Source organism: Furipterus horrens, unplaced genomic scaffold (genome assembly GCF_987537825.1).
Source record: "Furipterus horrens unplaced genomic scaffold, mFurHor1.1.pri manual_scaffold_4, whole genome shotgun sequence".
NCBI lineage: Eukaryota > Metazoa > Chordata > Mammalia > Chiroptera > Furipteridae > Furipterus > Furipterus horrens.
Window position 1 is genome coordinate 148,715,775 of NW_028327174.1, and position 18,051 is coordinate 148,733,825.

Genomic DNA, 18,051 nt, shown 5'->3' on the forward strand with positions numbered 1-18,051 from the left:
ACTAGTCATAATCTTCAGAGGTTGAGACTAAAAATCTTTATTTTTAAGAAGCAACCAAGTGATTCTGATATACAGCCAATTTGGAATCCACTGTGTTTGTGATCATTCTATTCTCATGAGAACATATAGATAGACAGATAGACAGACAGACATGTTGTCAGTGAGTGAGATAACATCTTAGGATATTTTCATAAGAGGAGTTGGTATCTGCCCCTAGGTTCTCCACCTCCCACTACTCAGAGTGTAATTCTCCACCAGTAGCCTCAGCATTGACATCACCTAGGAGCTTGTTAGAAATGCAGAATTCCGATTTTATGATACAAAAATCAAATGATTTAAAAACTGAAACAGTTATCGTCTTACTTTATGAAACAAAGTAATCAGGTGTTAACCAGATATAATCAAGCTCTACCTCTTGTTTTGTAACACAGCCATGTACTTTGTAAAAATAATATACTCTATAAAACACAAACCATTTAGAAAGAGGGCATATAGCAAATGAAAGGACATGGAGCTCTTTTAATAATCGCCTCTCCAACCCTCATTACATAGATAGGAAGGAACTGACATTCATGAAAGTCAGGCTTTAGTATACTTTCATTAAAATGTCATCATTCAGGGTTTTTTTGTTTTTTTTTTTTTTTTTAAGTATAAGAGGAATCTGATTGAATTCTTTTTTTTTAATGTATTTTATTGATTATATTGTTACTATAGTTCCAACTTTCTCCCCTTTACTCCCCTCCACCCAGCATCTCCCTCCCCCAGCAATCCCCCCCAAGTCCATACCCCTGGTTCGTGAAACATAACTATCCCTCCCTCTCAGATATTAAGACCCTTTGTAATCTTGTAAAGGACAATGGGCGAAGGTCTCAAGCTCCTCTAGCTGCTTCAAGCTGGACATGGTCGTCGTCCTACCTACCCTTGGGTCCAGAAAACCCTAATAATAGTGGGTGTGTGTGATTGAATTCTTAACCTTACCCAATAATACTTTATTAAATGTTGACAATGAAGAATTTTGCCCTCTAGTGATGGAATATGATCACAATCTCAGTGTCATATTGGAGAGTAATTTTTTAAGACTTAATGTTTAAGTCATTCCTGTTGCAGTAAATTGAAGTCTGCGGTCCCAGCCTGAGTCCCCAGAAGGTTGACCTAAGGATGAGGAAGCTTGCCTTCCTTTAAAGCAATGGTTCCCAACCCTGTCTGGAAATCAGACTCACATGGTGAGTTTATAAAAATTCTGATGTTGTCCGGATCATAATCCCAGATTCAATCATAATCTCCTTGGGGAAAGACAGTGAGGAAAGGGACGCAGGCATGAGGATTTTCTTTAAAGCTCCCCAGCTGATTCCAACTTGCAGAGAAGGTTGAGAACCACTGTCTCAGAAGTTTCTCTGTTGCTTTCCTCGGTACACCCAATGTTCTTTCTCTGTCCTGTTCTCCTCACACATATGATTGGCAGCAAGATGCAGTAACCCATGTCAGTCTCGTGGGAGGGAAAGAAATCTGTATCAGTGTGTGATTCCTGGGTATGATATGATGCCTTCTCCAGCTCCAGAGATTCCCAGATAGAGCACCCATTTCCAAGAGAGTGACAGGGGCTATAGGGGCTTAGCGGAGGGCTATTTCTGGTCCTGAGTAGTGGATGCTGTGACAGAGGGGGAAATGCCTTATTCTTTGTTGGATAAATATAGGGGCCCTACTTCCAGGAAGTGGAGTGATTTAATGTCATAATTTGGGGAAAATTGGAAGGAATGCACTACATATTCTATATGTGAGCTTGTTACAACTCTGTCTTGGTTTATTTTTGCTAATGTTCTCTCCACAAGTGGGGTCACCAAAAAGATTTTGAATCAAAATATATTTCCTTTTCTTTATTTATTATTTTATAAAAATTAAAAGATAAATATGGGGTAATTTTTAGAAAGTAATAGTTTTCAACTCTAAATTTTTTATTGTGGTAAAGTGTACATACCATAAAATGTACCCATTCACCCATTTTTAAGTGTACAATTCAATGGCACTGATTACATTCACATTGTTGTGCAACTGTCACCACCATCCTTCACCAGAACTTTATCTTCTTTAATCAAAGCTCTGCATCCATTTTTAAACAAAAGCTCCTCATTTCCCCCTTCCCCCAGCATCTACAATTCTATTTTTTGTATCTATTAATTTGATTGTTCTAGGTGTGTCATATAAATGAAATCTCAGAATATTTGTCCTTTTGTGTCTGTCTTATTTCACTCAGTATAATGTCTTCAGGGTTCATCCATGTTGTAGCATGTGTCAGTATCACCTTCATTTTTTTCTTTGTTTTTTTCCCTTCATTTTTAAGGCTGAGTAATATCTCATTGTATGTATATGCCACATTTTGTTTATTTATCCATTCACCGATGGACATTTTAATCTTTTGGCTATTGAGGAAAATGCTGCCATGAACACTGGTGTACAAATACCTGTTTGAGTCTCTGCTGTCAATTATTTTGGGTATATGCCCAGATGTGAAATTGTTGGATATATGGTAATTCTCTGCTTAATTTTTTGAGACACTGCCATAGTGTTTTACACATCCATGCAGAGGCGTAAATGGGAGGAGGTATGTAAAAGGATGGACACTCAAATATTTATCTCTAGGTGGCAGAATTTCAGGTGATTTTACTTTTTGTCCTTATTCTTTTTATAGGTTGCCAAAAAATTTTTAAAACTGTGATACATGTTATTTATACAATAAAAGGTTATTTTTATTGTGGAGCACATCATATCATGAGACAATTAAATGTACGATAAGATGCTTTACAGACTGATTTCCACGCTGGGTCTGCTGATTGCAGGGTTTCTCCATCAGCTGATGGCACGATGGTAATGGCTTTGAGGCTTGCCCTGGGTTTGGAAACATACCCCTCAGCCTTCCTTAGGAGCAACAGTACTCAAAAGTAAAGTGAGGACACAGAAGTCACGCTCAGTTCAAGTTCTATAGAATAAAGTGATACTTAACATCAAGTGGATTCAACATACAGCTCTCTGGTTCCAAAATGCCTCAGTAGGAGAAGAGCAGTTTTCAGGCATGAATCTGTGTGTTTCTGCATGTGGCCTTAATGCTTCTGCTTCTCGCTGTTGGGCCCCTCCATACACTGTCTTCTTATCCAGTGTGGTCCCATGTTATGCTCACAGAAGGCTTTTATTCTTTCTTTCTTTCTCTAGTAGTTCCTGCCTAGATATAGATGGCCACAGGGCCTTTCTCTGAGAGGATGGATTTTTTTTCTGAGAGAGCGTGCAGTCTGCGGAAGGAACTGGGACATATGAGGCCTGTAAAGAAAGCTGTTTTGCAGCTTCCTCCTTAAGGGGAGATGTAGGTTTCTCTCCTATACAGCAAGAAAGGGGATGCTGTGTTATTGATTTGATTGTGATTTAATTGAGGATTGGTCAATAAATATGTATGATGATGAGATTTTATATCCACAAATGGTGGCATGAAATCCTTTGTTCTTGTAGCCAAGTCCTGGTCTTTCTATTTTCTGGGATAGTTAAACCCAAAGGTGTTTAAATAATTTGAAACAAAAACGCCAGGAAGCTTGTCTCTTCTTTTTCCCTTTTATTTACTTAATCTACAAACCCGGAGAGCTTTTCCAGCTCAGTGGATCACATAACCAAACAATATTTAATTACCTTTCCGTTTCCTGTTGTGCCCAGCATGGTTGTTTCGGCTTGTTTCCCACAACACTGTGAAACTCTCAGATTCATTCAGTAGCTCACAAACACACACTAGGAATTGCTAGGTTAGAATTATATATAGTGGAGTGTTTAAGGCAGACAGAAACAGTAATTAACACCTTCCAAGGATATCTAAAATGAAAGACAATCTAAAATTATTATTAGCTCACTTGCCTTATAAGAGTGAGGAAGTTGTTTTTATGTTTAAAAACTGCCAGCTGTAATCGTGAGTGTAGACAGACCTGGCAGTTGCTTCCCAGCATCTGCCCCCCAGGAAGATTCTTAACTGAAGGTGTAAACAGGTGTACTCAATGGCCCTCAGACTGTATTGTGCCTGAGAACCACCTGTGGGGGCTTGTTAAATTGCTAAACCCCTTTAGAGTTTCTGATTCAGTAATCCAGCAAGGGGCCTGCGAATTTGCATTTCTAACAAATTCCCGGACAATGCTGAGGTGCTGGTTTGGCCACCACACTGTGAAACCACTGGGATTGCAGGGTTCTCAATCCAGGCCGCATATTAGAATTACGTGGGGAGCCTTGCAGAATACTGACGCTCCCCCCCACCCACTGCCCTGCCCCAACGAGTTACATCAGAATCTCCTGAGCTCCTGAGCAGTGGAGTCCAGGCATCGCAGCTCCCCAGGTGATTCTCAAGTGCACCATCGGGTTGGAGAATGTATGGGCCTGGAGGAACCCCAAAGAGGACTGAATTTTGAAACTGGCCTTTGAGTGCACCACAGGTCATATGCAGAATTTACAGCAGAGAATCAAACGCCTGGTAATTGCCATCTCCGGCTCCTTTCCTGAGCTCAGGGGTGATGTCATTGACCACCTCTGATAAGCTTTCCTACTGAGCCTAGTGCAGCTTCAGAATCCTCTCCTACAGAGCTCCAGGGGTGGGGGAGGGGTGGTCATATACCAGGAGACCTCTGATGGGGAACTGATTTTCCAAAGAAATACTCAGAATGCTGGGAAGAAGAGAAAGAAGGGTGAAGGATGAAGAGCCATTTGGGGGGAAATATAAAGCAATGGATAGAAGGGTCTTTCCTTCCCCCAGTTTCGTTAACTCTCAAAAGTGTAATTTGGTGTCTGTAGTTTGTAAGCCTCTAAAGCAGAGGTTCTCACACTTGCCTGCATCTCCAGGATTCTGATTTAGCATGAGTAGTTAGGAGCCAAGAATTTGCATTTCTAACAAGTTCCCAGGGGATGCTGATGCTTTTGTTTAGGGATCTCCAGTTTGAGAAGCTTTAAAGTAATCTTCAGGTATCAGAAAGGTTAGAGCCACTGGATTTATCCAGATGTTTCTTGACCAGAATTCAAAGGGTTAAGTGGAGAATTTAGCTTGTATCAAATTAGATAGGTTGATAACATTTCAGAATGACATGCTTGAGGGGGTTTTATTTTAGGCTTATGGGAGTAGTGACCAGGTAGTGTTTGAGGTTCTTAAGATATGCAACAAATTTGATTAAAATCCTATTCCTTCCAAGGTATGTGCACTAGTAAGTTGTCAGTCGCCCTGTTTATCTGACCTGTAAGATAGGAATCAGGCCCCCCCCCCTCCCCGGGTAGCTCAGTTGGTTGGAGCATTGTCCCAATGTGACAAGGTTTCAGGTTCAATTTTCAGTCTGGGCACATGCGAGGGCCAACCAGTGGGTACATGGATGTGTGTGTGTGTGTGTCTCTCCCTCTCTCCCTCCCCACCTACCCCCTTTCTCTCTCTTTCCAAAGAAATTTTTTAAAAAAAGGAATTCGGCACCAATCTTTACTTAATTTTCTTGGGAGAGGTTTTACGAAGTTGTCATAAACTGATGTGGGTCATTTTAACACAATGGCTATTTTGATCATTTTCTTTCTGTCAGTTTTTACCATAATGTCAGTTTTTTAGCTACTGTTTCACTTGGATCGTTTATGTTCCTGACGACTTGATGGTGGTATTTTTAAAGTAAAGAAGGATTCGGATGAGGGGAGTTTGGCATCAAAATGTCCAACATCGAAACATTATTTATCGTAAAACATTTAATAGTGTTTTTTTTCTGGAGAAGGAGACCAGGAACAGTAGGAGCTGTTTTGCTTTTTTTTTGTTTCTTTTTGCCTTAAGCTTCATATTCTTCAGCACTGATGCAAATTTTAAAATCACTTGAAAGTATTACTTTTATAATAAAAGAATTTCACCTGCAAATTAGGCAGCATATTCCTCATATGACAGATGAGGCAACTAAGATCCAGAGGAGTGATTTGCTTGAGGCCCAACTGCTTGAAAGGGGACAGCAAATCAAGGGAGGCTTTGATGTTAGAGGCAGGAGAAACTCCAAGATGGCTACAGCAATATCTCTGTTAGGCCTGCCTAGGAATGAGTGACTTTAAAATCCTGTGTTGCAGGAGGGATTTGATACCCCCACACACTGCGAACAACAGAAGATAGCTTGACCTGACTTAAGCAGAAAGGCAATTTACAGGGAAGATATTGGGGGCTTCATGGAACAGATGGAAAAGCTGGAGAATAAGGCTTCAGAAGTAAGTGGACAAGGCCCAAAGGAGGCTGGCAGCAGAGGCTAAATCAGGGCCACTCCAGGGGAAGAGAACTCACCACCTCTGTAGAAAATCTGACTGTCCAATCCTTGGATCTCTCTCCCCAGATTCATTAGGTCCAGACTGACATATCCTATGCGCTGAGACTGGGTCATATGTCCAGCACCTTATTAACGGGTAGTGATTGGGAGTGGCTAGTCCCTTTCTGCTCCTATAGGGGGATTTAAGACCTTGTCTTTCGCCTAGACTGACACCAAAGGGGAAATTCCCTAAGATAGTAAGGGAATGAAAGGTTGTACTTCTCAGAACATGGAGGCAGCTAAAACGCACACCTGGACTTTGGTATATGCTAATCAACCTGGGCCTGGACTTAGCCGTTCCCAAAGATATGCTGATGGACTTAGCAGTTCCCAAAAGATATGTTGATGGACTGAAACCTTTCCCAGGGGAAATGGTAATGGACCTAGCCCTGATATGTTAACTAACCTGATGTGTGTGTGGGGGGGAGCAATGAGATGTAAATAATCTACTGAATATGTTGATAAGCAAACTCTCCCTCACCAAAATGTGTGGTTGACAAGTATAAAAAAACGTGCCTGCAGAAGTGCAGCTGGGGCTCCTTTGGGCGCACAAGGAGCACTGGGAGTCCCATTCCCCATTCCCCATTCCCCTTGCTCCTATGGGCCCTTGAGTTTGTCCGGGAGCTGCCTCTCCCCTTCCCCCCTTTTCCCCCCTCCCCCCCCCCTTTTCCCTCAATAAACCCATTGCCTAATCCCACAGTGGTCTCCTGGGAATTTCTCATAGCAAGGTTGCCCTGACAATACTTTCCCAAATACATACTCACAAAAACAGCAACAATGAAAACCCAGCAAATCTCCAACATCCTAATGTTAACCCATTGTTTGTATTGCTAAGAACATTTACATATCTGATTATCACAGCACCATTTTCTAATTGGGTTGTCTGTTTTTTACTATTTGTTGGATATATACTGGTAATTTGCAAATATTTTCCCCAAGTCTGTAGCTTGTCTTTTCATCATTTTAACAGGGTCTTTTGGAGAGCAAAAATCTTTAATTTTAATGAAGTGCAATTTATCCTTTTATGAATGTGGTTTTGATCTCAAGTCTAAGAACTCTTTGCCTAGCTCTAGATTCCAAAGATTTTATATTTTACATTTAAATCCATGATCTATTTTTGAGATGATTTTTGTATGAGGTGTGAGACCCAGGGCTGACATTGTTGTCTGATGGCTCCAGCACTGCTTGTTGAAAAAGTTCTTTCCTCCATTGAATTGCTTTTGGAGTTTCCAAGTGTCCCTTGGGTTTAAGCTTGTATCAAAATTTGTTCCAAAAATCTAAAAATTTAACCCTTAGAACTAAATTGCAGTATTTCTTTTTCTTTTTTTAATAATTTATTTATTTGTTTATTTATTTTATTTTTTAGAGAGAGAGGAAAGGAGAAAGAGAGGGAGGGAAACATCACTGTGCGGTTGCCTCTCACTCGCGCCCCCAACTGGGGACCTGACATGCAACCTAGTCATGTGCCCTGATTGGGAATCGAACCAGCGACACTTGGCTCACAGGCCGATGCTCAATCCACTAAGCTACAGTAAATTGCAGTATTTCTAAATCTCAGACATTTAGCCTATGTTCTTAGTAAAGGTAAGGTGAAATGATAAAAATCTTTCAAGTTTATTGTGTCCTTAAACTCTTGTTCTAATCTTGGCAAAAGAGCTGAATTATGACCTTAGACCTATCATGGGATCTTCAGATTCCACCATGTACTCCCCACCCCCACCCTTTCTTTTTTCCTAAATTCACATTGACTGGCTGCCCTACATTTCCACACTTTAAAAAAATATATATTTTATTAATTTTTAGAGAGGGGAAAGGAGGGGAAAAGAGAAGGGAGAGAAGAAACATTGATGTGCAAGAGAAACATCGATTGGTTGCCTCCCCCAACTGAGGACCCAGCCTGTAACCCAGGCCTGTGCCCTGACCAGGAATCAAACTGGCAACCTTTTGGTCTGCAGGCTGGCCCTCAGTCCACTGAGCCACACCAGCTAGGGATGAATTTCTACACTTACGATGATACACCGTTACTAATAGGGTTTAGGTTTTAATCATCACAAAACTGTTGAATCCCATCAACTCCAATTTATTTTCTCCTGTGAGTCATGGTACTTGTTCTAGACACTTCTAGTCTACGGGATTTCTCTGGATTCTTTGTAGAATGTATCTGGGTTACGGGAAAAGTTGTCCATTAGTCACTCATTCTGTGTTAAACAGCATCACATGTAGCACTTCTTTCACCAGCCTGAGTAAATGCCATGACTAGAGGGCCTTGCTTTTCTAAAACAGTTTAATCTTATGCTCACTTGGCACTTCTGTGGGTCTGAGGCTCTCCATCCACTGGAGTCCTCCTCCCTGTGGCTGACTCTGCAGGTCAGGCCCCTAACTGCTTCATTTTACAGAGATGTCAGAAATCCAAATGGGGTCGGTTTCTGATGGTCTCTTAATCTGGGTTATGAAAATAAGCACTAATATTTCATAATACTTTCTCACCAACAGGTGGCACTAATTTTCCTTAATTGACTAGTACCCCAGTAGTAAGCCATGTGTGGTATTTAGATGTTATCTTTCACACTTTCTGAGTCAAAACATAGTTGATTTTAAGAGTGTCGAAGGAAAAAAAATCCAGCATTTCTGATCAAGTCTTTAGCATATTGACTTTCTTGGATTACTGGCTCTTAGATCTAGTGTAGTCTCTTCTTTTATTCCTTCTTTAAACACCTTGATTAGTCTTCCAGCAAAAGATGAATAGAAGTCATGAGAAAAACACAAAGGGAAATATAAAATCCATTTGTGGAGGACCCTTCCCATAGGGGAAAGGACAACTTTGGGGGAAGGCTTTATGGAAGAGATAGAAGTTGAGTTGAGACTAGTTGAAGAATGGGTGGAGTTGGGTTGATGGGGGGGCAACCCGGGTTGAGGGTTGTAGAAGTGCTCATTTAAATGCTGTGATAACTCAACCACGGTGCGTGCGCTGCACATGCACCGAGGTCAGGGTTGCTGCTCCGCTGATGACAGATAAAGTATGTAGTGAAGGAGAAGAGGAGGATGATGACGATGACAGTGATGATAGTTGCTAGTACTTAGTGAGTGTTTCCCTTGGGCCAGGCACTGTGAAAAGCACTTTGCCATGGATCCTCTCATTGCTCATCACATCCACCCTTCAATATGGGTGCAGTTAACCCGAGTCAGATGAAAATGCAGGGGCACAGAGAACCTGAGTAATTGGTGGGGTGAGGGGTTTGCTGAAGTGTGGTATATTTATTTTCCTGTTTTCAAAGTAAAAAACATCAACCGAGCTAAAATGAGTTTGTCAGAAGCCTAGAAAACAGAACATCAGTGTTTCTTTCTCTCCCTGGAAGAGAGCAGAGAGGCAAAGCAAAGCTCACGCTGTGTGGGTGACAAGGGACTGGGTGCCGCTGGTCATTTGGAGTCAAGCGGCCTTTACCATGTGCCCGAACCTCCTCGCTCCATCAGTGAGACGCGTTTTGTGAAGGGAAGCCCGCGTGTGCTCCCACAACTCTCAGAGGAACTGCACTGCTCACAAGGGAAGCGTGAGACTCCTTGAGACAGGCTGCCTTGTACCAAGAACTCCGGTTGTCACTGTTGCTTATTTGGGTGTATAGTACTCTGACCTCAGAGAAGGAAAACTCTGATTCCAAAAAACCTCCGCTGCCTTGCGGCATACCTCTTCAGGGGAAAGGCTAAGGGAGTAAACCCCGACAGAAAATCCGGAGCCGGAGTCCCTAAGGCAGTTTGACGTTGTAGTCAACACCGGCAACTCCTGCGGCGCACCTGAAGCCAAGCTGTATTGACTCCGTCTTTCCCTTGGATCCTTCAGCTGCGAAGAGAGGGGGGGTCTGCTCCATGGGCAACAGCAGACCCTCCATATCACCCTGCCCAGGCTCTGTAGCTTCATCGCAAGATGTCGATTCAACACGGGAGGAGACAGATACCGTGTCACTCCCGAGTCGGACTGCACAGCCATTCTCGGCGGTGCAGATAGACTCTTAAGAAGCTACACCATAAATACACAAAAAGCAAATGGGGTAAAATTTTAACAGTAGTGTGTATGGGTAAAAGGTATACAGATGTCCTTTGTATTATTTTATTTTTATATTTGTTACTTCTTGTAAGTTTGAAATTATTTCCAAATAGAAATACTTTTATAAAATTTGTGACATATAGGAATATATCTAAAATATTGCCTCTGGAAAACTAGCTTTCCTAGAGCATAGATATTTTTTGGTGCTATAAAAATTAACCAGTATTTTATTAATCAATGTTAATTAATTAAACTTAAGAATTGATGTAGAAATAAAAAGAAAATCAGGTTTTAAAAATATAAAAAAAAAAAAAAAAAAAAAAAGAAGCTACACCATCGTCTCTTGAGACGGACGGCTGCCGACACTCTGACCTCAGTTTCTTCATGCGCAAAATGGGGGTAATGGTACCTGCCTCATGGAGGTATGGGGAGGACTAGATAGGGTGACATAAAGGCTGGTGGCATCTACAACACAGCTACCGTTTACCTGTGCTTACTCCTTGCAGAACGCCTGGTACTTAGGAAGTGCTTAAGTGATGGAGCAATTTCTATTTACCTTTATTATTATTACTTAGCTCATCTAGACTCTTCTATTGCTGCGTGGTGCCCATGCAGTGGGAATCAGCACTTCCCTTTCCCTTCTCCAGGCTCAGAGCCCTTCAGCTCCAGGTGCTACCCTGTTCTCTGTCCTCTCCTGATTCTGAGCTCTGAATCACCAATTCTGCCCTGTTCTTACACCAGACCATCAACGTCCCTTTACTAGTTCGCAAACATTTCAGATCCAACTGGATTCATGCCAGCATCTTCTCAAAAAAATATTCTTGTCTCACCACTATGCTGTACATCTGAAACATAAGAATAATATCGCATGTAAACTGTAATTGACAAATAAGGTTTTAAAAAACTTTCCAGTGCTCAAAACTTCAGCTTTTAGTTAAGAAATAAAAGTTTATCTAATTCATTTTTTTAAAAATTTAATCTTTACTGTATTTTTTCCCATTACCATTTAGTTCTCTTATACCTCCCTTTCCCTGATTTATTATTAAGCCTTATGCTTTTAGAATATGATCTCAGTATTACTGGGTGGCCAGAAAGGATGACTGCTGAGCCACTGGGTCTTCCACTAAGTCAAAGGATGGTGCAATCTTGCAAAGGGAGGAAAAATGTATATTTTGAATGGGATTAAAAACCCTATTACTCACTTCCCTTTACTTTCTGCTGAATGTACTGAGAACACTAAGGAACAGTTTGCAGTGACTCAACATTGCTCCTTGGGACGTTAGTCATTAAGTGTGCTCTGAAAGTGCTGCTTTAAGGACTGTTTTGACGGGTATGGCCAACCGCTAGCAGCTGTGCATGTGGGGCCTGGGAAGCTGACCCCGAGACTGGCGGGAGTGGTGCCACATTCAGAGTGCAGAGCTCTTTCGGGGCAGTCTGATCATTGACTAAGTATTTGGTGATATTAAGAAATCATTGCTTGTGGTTCGAGGTGTGATAATGTGTATTAACATTTTAAAAAATTGTATCTTTGGGAGATGCATATTTAAATTTGAATTGATGTGATATGATTGAGTTTTGCTTCAAAATAATCTAGTTTGGAGTGAGCAGGGTTATAGAGCTGGAAACAAGACTGAACAGAATCTAGCGACTGTTAAAGCTGGGTGGTACATGGCGATTCCTTATATTCTTTTCTTTATTGGTATAATTTTGAAATTTTCCATAATAAAAAAGATTTTTTAGGTTCGTTGTTCTGAGCAAGGGTCGAAAAGCTCACCTCTGAGTGAGAGTGGGTGAGCTGTAGTGTGCAGACTGGGTGCTGTTGCAGCCCTGTGGGCTTATGCAGAGACCCACCTTGAGCTTTCCATGGTGTTCGGGAGTGACTTTGTGTCACACGTTGGTGAGCATATGGCCCGTGCCTGATGAATGTGGAATGAACAGATGAAAGCAAAAAGGCCCAAAGCCCTGATTCCTCTCTCCTTGTCTTTGCAGTGGAGCCCAGGGGGAGTATGCTGGGCTGGCCACCATCCGAGCCTACTTAGAAGGGAAAGGAGAAGGACACAGAACGGTGAGTATGGACAGGTGGTGGTTGCTCATCACAGGGTGGCAGCGGGTCTAGCCCCTGGGGTCCCTTTTGTTCTGTGGGACACTCCCTCCAAGCTTTCTTGCAAGCTGCTGTGGAAACATATAATCAAGAAACAGATTTCTGTGGATTGGCCATTACAATTCTTGCTTCCAAGACACTTCACTGAACCATTTGGAGGGGAAACATGCAGATAAAAGGCTGTGAAACTGCTCTCTTGAGGGAACCAAGGGAGTAAGGGGCCGGAATGTTGCCATTCCAAGCCTCCGTTCCTTGGCTCACCCTGGCCCCAGACCTAGGCAAAGGGCAAAGACTGAGCTTCAATTCTTCTGTAACTCCTACTGTGCCCAAGCACAGTTCTGTTCGTATGTGTGCTCAAAAATATTTATTGAGTCAATAAACACTCTATTAAATGACTGTCAGCTCTAAACACCAAAAGAAGACATGGAATAGCGTTCATGGTTCTGCTTTGTCATTTGCTTTAGGCCGAGTTCAGGGGTGGGGTTCTTAGAAGGAGCAGCAGGTAGGAGTCAATAGCAGGACAAAAGCATCTGCCCATCCCGGGAGAGTTAGAGAAAATGGCGCTCAGGTGGTTCTGGCTGCCTAAGTAAGTGGGATGTGATAGACGGTAGCCCGATCTTAGTCCATTCCTGGTTTTATTAAAACTGGGACTGTTGATGGCTAGTTGCCTGGATTTTGCAATGAAAGAATCTAAAAACTGTTTCACTTCCCTTTCAAAAAAAGAGGGGGAATAAAAGAACATTTTTTCTCTCATTTCCTTGCTTATTCTTTCTGCTTCCATGGGTGTGTTTTCCCAGACTTTTCACCTGGTTGCGGAATAGCATTGATTTTCAAAGATCTTTGAAAACCCAAGACATTCGCTAATTGAATAAATTATTGAATACTGGCTATATGCAAGGCACTGTGTGTGCCAGTCCAAAGACACAGTCCCTCGTTTTTAGTTTTTTCACCTGAGTTTTCTCATGGTTTTGAATTATTCAGCTTTATAAGGAAGGGTTAGTTGAGAACGATATAATTGTTGTTGGACCACAGAGTCTCAGTACTGTAATAGAATCAGAAAGGAAATGTTGAGGTTCCAGTTGTTCAGTGAAAGGATAATAACAGATGACTGACATTAAAAGTTCCTTCTTCTGTTTTTCCTCCTCGGCCTCCATGTACTGAGGTAGCCCCTGGAGCTCCTCACCAATAACTATGCTCCTTAACCATGGGATGTCCAGGAATCCTGGGGAAGGATCTATTCATCCTGTGTGGCCACCTCCACAATGCTCCCCTCCCTGACTCTACTCTGCCACTGCTTTCTGGTACTCGTAGAAGGCCGGTGTAGAGCTAATGACAAAGGGCCAGCTAAAATCCAGGTTCTGTCACTCTCATTGTCTCCCAGTTCTCCAGTCTGACACCCAGAAGTATCTGAGAATATTCATGAGTTGGGGACTAAACTGAAAAGGTCAAAGAGAAAGGATGAGACCTGTTGATTGGACCTGAACAAAGTTCTTCTGTGACCCACAGATTCTTTCAGCTCCTTTTCCCTTTCTTCATGTTTTCCAGTTCTCTCTTCTCTCTCTGTTTCCTTGCGTGTGATGTTTCTTCTGGCCCCGCTGTCCACAGCGCTATCACTGAAGTGTCTTGAGGAGCTCTTCCATTCTGAAGGCTGGAGGGGCTGGTGCCTCATTTTAGGAAGGGGAGGAAGAGTCGGGAGAAATACAGAACCCATACCTTTGGAAATGTTGGCATCCTTTTTAGATTAAAGATTTTAATTAAAGCCAAACTTTTTAGTTAGAGAAGAAGAAAATGATTTATTTACATCAGAGAAGTCTGAGACAGTTGCTCCTGCAGGACAGACTCTAAAGCAGTGGTTCTCAACCTGTGGGTTGTGACCCCTTTGGGGGTCAAACAACCCTTTCACAGGGGTTGCCTAAGACCATCGGAAAATATATATATAATTACATATTGTTTTTGTGTTTAATCACTATGCTTTAATTATGTTCAATTTGTAACAATGAAAATACATCCTGCATATCAGATATGTACATTATGATTCATAACAATAGCACAATTACAGTTATGAAGTAGCAGCAGAAATAATTTTATGTTTGGGGTCACCACAACATGAGGAACTGTATGAAAGGGTTGCGGCATTAGGAAGGTTGAGAACCACTGCTCTAAATGAATTCAGTATGATAAGAAGTGTGGGGAAATCATGTGCTATGGAATTGCCCAGGCTCCTGACAATTCTCTTGTTTTAAGTTGTTTTTGGAAGTTATTTTCACGTCGCTCTTAGGTTAAATTCCAGGGGTTTCTAAAATGCAACAGCCAAGTTCTTGATTTATAGGTTTAATTTGGGAGAATGCAAATTTATTTAACAAATCCTTATATCACAATTACCATATGCCTGGCACTGTCCTAAATACTTTGTAATAGGTCAGTCTGCTAGCCAGGTTTGCTAATCAAAGACTGAGTTTCCTATACAAAGGAAAAACAACAACAACAACAACAAAAAAAAATCCCTCCTAAAAACCTATATGTATTTTTCTCTTCCTAATTGCCTGAGGCAAAGTAATAGCTTTTGGTTGTTCAGTGTCTACCATCAGTGAGAAATTGATTTCTCTTGCAACGGAGCCTTCCCCCTGAATCCTTCAAGGCTGAGCTATGTTGGGTTTACACCAGACACATTGGGGACTTAGAAAAACACAGCATGTCTAAATGGGCATAAATGTACCAAAGTGGATTAGTTGTGGATAAACTAAAACATCAAACCTGAGTCCTGTTGTTTCCATGTCCCTCTTAACACCGCAATTGTAAATGTGAAAAAGTTAACATAAAAAAAAAAAAAAGTTTCCTAAATCTATGTAGAAAAGCAGAAATGTCTAACAGCAACATAAGAAAGAATCACTGACAAAACCACTGAGACTTTTTTCGTTCCACTACTCCTTGTATCAGGATGTGTATTAGTTTTCAGTGGCTGCTGTAACAAATCACTACAAAATTAGTATCTTAAAATAATACAGATTAACTTTGTTACAGTTAATGGAGGCCAGAAGTCTGAAATTGGTTTCACTTGGCTACATGAGGTATTGGCACTGTTCCTTCTGAAGGATCCAGGAGAGATCTGTGCCTTTGCCTTTCCTTCCTAGTTTCTGGAGGTCTCCTGCACTCCTTGGCTCCTGCCCACTTCTTGCAATCACTCCAACTTCTGTTCAGTCTTCACATCTACTTCTTTGTCATCATCTCTCTCCTGCCTCCTCCTGGGATGGGGATGGGGGGGCATGCTTGCAAATACATGTGGAGCCAAAGCTATAATCCAGATTTCAAGATCCCATTTTAAGATCTTTAATCTCTCATCTCAAAATCCCTAACTTAATCACATCAACAAAGTCCCTTTTGTCATATGAGGTAACATTCATGGATTCTGGGGATTAGGATGTGGGCATCTTTGGAGGCCCGTTATTCATGTACCACAGGATGGTAGACATTTTTAGCTTGAATGTTTTTGTTTCAGCAGAACATCCCTCCTATAAATTCTTACCTTAGGCCTTTAACAAATATTTTATATTCATTTTTAACATTCGCCTTTCCCTTCCTTGATCAATGTTCTGCCCCCAGGGATCCTTTTATCCAAAGATCCTTTGGTAGAATAAAAATACCTTGTGAGAAAGAAGTGACTCTAGCTTTGGTCCTGAGAAATGAAAGAGAATTCAATACGAATGGGAGGCATTAAAACAAGAAAAAGGATTTGAGGACATACAGCATAACCAGCGTGAAACTAGTAGCCGTTTAAAAGAGGCACAAACTTTCTGTCAGCAGATGAGTGACAGTAATTTCCTGTGTGCCTCTGGTTACAATTCCCTTTTTGTGCGCATATATTTTTAATAAGTCAACAATTGGGGAATGGCTGTAAGCTAAGTCTTCCTTTTGTAAGCCCATTTTATAATGTGCACCCATTTCTTTTCAAATCGTTGCAATATTGGTTCTGGGATAAAACAAAACAAAAACAGGAGGATTGCTTTCAGGGTGTTTGTTGCTTCTTTTTAGTTGTTTTCTTTCAGAAAAAGTCTGTAATGCCTTTTCCTGTAGTGGGGCACTACAGACTTCACCGGAGCATGTGTTTTCGCCTATGTTCATGTGATTTGGGGGAGCAAATGAAAATGAATTAAATCTGGGAATTCTAACATTGCCCCTATTACCCCCTTTTCATAAGAATTTCATGCATCTTCAAACTCTAGCTCTTGAGACACTTTCTCTTGATCTTTTCAACTTGAAGTGACCCTTCCTTCCCTCATTCCGAGTTCCTCCAGCATTTGTGGGCTCTAGACATTGATTTATACATAGGGCAGTGTGGTCAGTGAGCAAGTTGTGTGAGCGCAGGACATGGGTCGACCAGATTTTGTGCTTAGTTTATGATTCTCACGGAAACTAACAAATCGTTTCACGGAATAAGCAGCCCATAAATGACGGCCTCATTGGTGTATTGACACGGTGGGGGTAGGGGGTGGGCTTGGAATTCTGTCTACCATTATCATGTCTCCTGTTCTCAGCAGCGCCAAGCAGAGCACTGATGCTGCAATGTGGGCACTTGAGTCCTAGAGTTGAAACTTCCAACCTTTTGTTCTTGTAAGATGGTTTCTGTATATTATAACTGAGACAGGTTAGAATAAGCCCAGATCTATTTTGGTGTGCTGTGATAAGGGAGGAGAGTACTTAGGGAACATTATTTGGGGATCCAAAAGGAAACTCCTCTATGGACTTGTTTTGCAATACAGTAACAATTAAATGGTAGCAGATTTTAAGGCATTAGTGGTCAGGTTAAATAGAGAATGTGGCACCTATTTAGTTTGTGCTCCAAGCATGTTTTAGGACTTTTCTGTCATTATGAATAGCCTGATGATTATTATTTTCTCCTTCCTTCCTTTCATTCGATTTCTAAGGTTTGTCTCATTCCGAAATCAGCTCATGGGACCAATCCCGCAAGTGCCTACATGGCAGGCATGAAGATTCAGCCTGTGGAGGTGGATAAATATGGAAATATTGACACAGTTCACCTTAAGGCCATGGTACCCATCTTCCATTTAACAGATGGGAGAGATCTGGGTTGGGAAGAGGTGGTAGGGATCAGGGACTGGATGGTTTAAAGCAACGTTATCTTCTGTTGCATTGTAATTAAAAGATTGCAGTTCCTTCTCTGACAGGTCTGGGAAAAATGGCATAAAATCAGAAAACCTAACCATTTCTACAATAAAAAGCAACAGTCACATTTTTGGTCCAGAATAAAGCTGACCATAGTCTACTTTACCACTTCCTTCACCCACAGGGAGAAGTTTCTTTAAATTGAAATTCCATTCTCTAATTTATGCATGTGTAAGAAACTGAATGAATTATTCATGGTGGTAGTAAGGGTATTCCTTATAGGACTTGCCTACTCCTGCCCAGCCTACCCCTCTTCCCTCCATTAATAATCGGGCTGGCAGTCACAGTTTTTCTCAATGTTTGTGTTGGGGAAATAAAACCTAAGAGTGTATTTTGCAAATGTCTGTGGCCATCCCAGACATAACCTGATGAATTTCCGGAGGCATTCCACCACCTCCTTCCTGAAA

General features: G+C 41.5%; 1 protein-coding gene across 4 annotated transcripts in view; it reads left to right on the plus strand.

Annotated features, from left to right (window-relative positions):
* Nucleotides 1-18,051, plus strand: part of GLDC (glycine decarboxylase) — a 90,611-nt gene that overhangs the window by 49,330 nt on the left and 23,230 nt on the right. For 2 of the 4 annotated variants that reach the window (XM_090274108.1, XM_090274106.1), the window contains exons 16-17: nt 12,352-12,427; nt 17,386-17,511. In XM_090274108.1, coding sequence (XP_090130234.1) covers nt 12,352-12,427; nt 17,386-17,511 — 202 coding nt within the window. The remainder of the gene's footprint in view (nt 1-12,351; nt 12,428-17,385; nt 17,512-18,051) is intronic. The other 2 variants (XM_090274105.1, XM_090274107.1) reach the window with 2 other exon arrangements.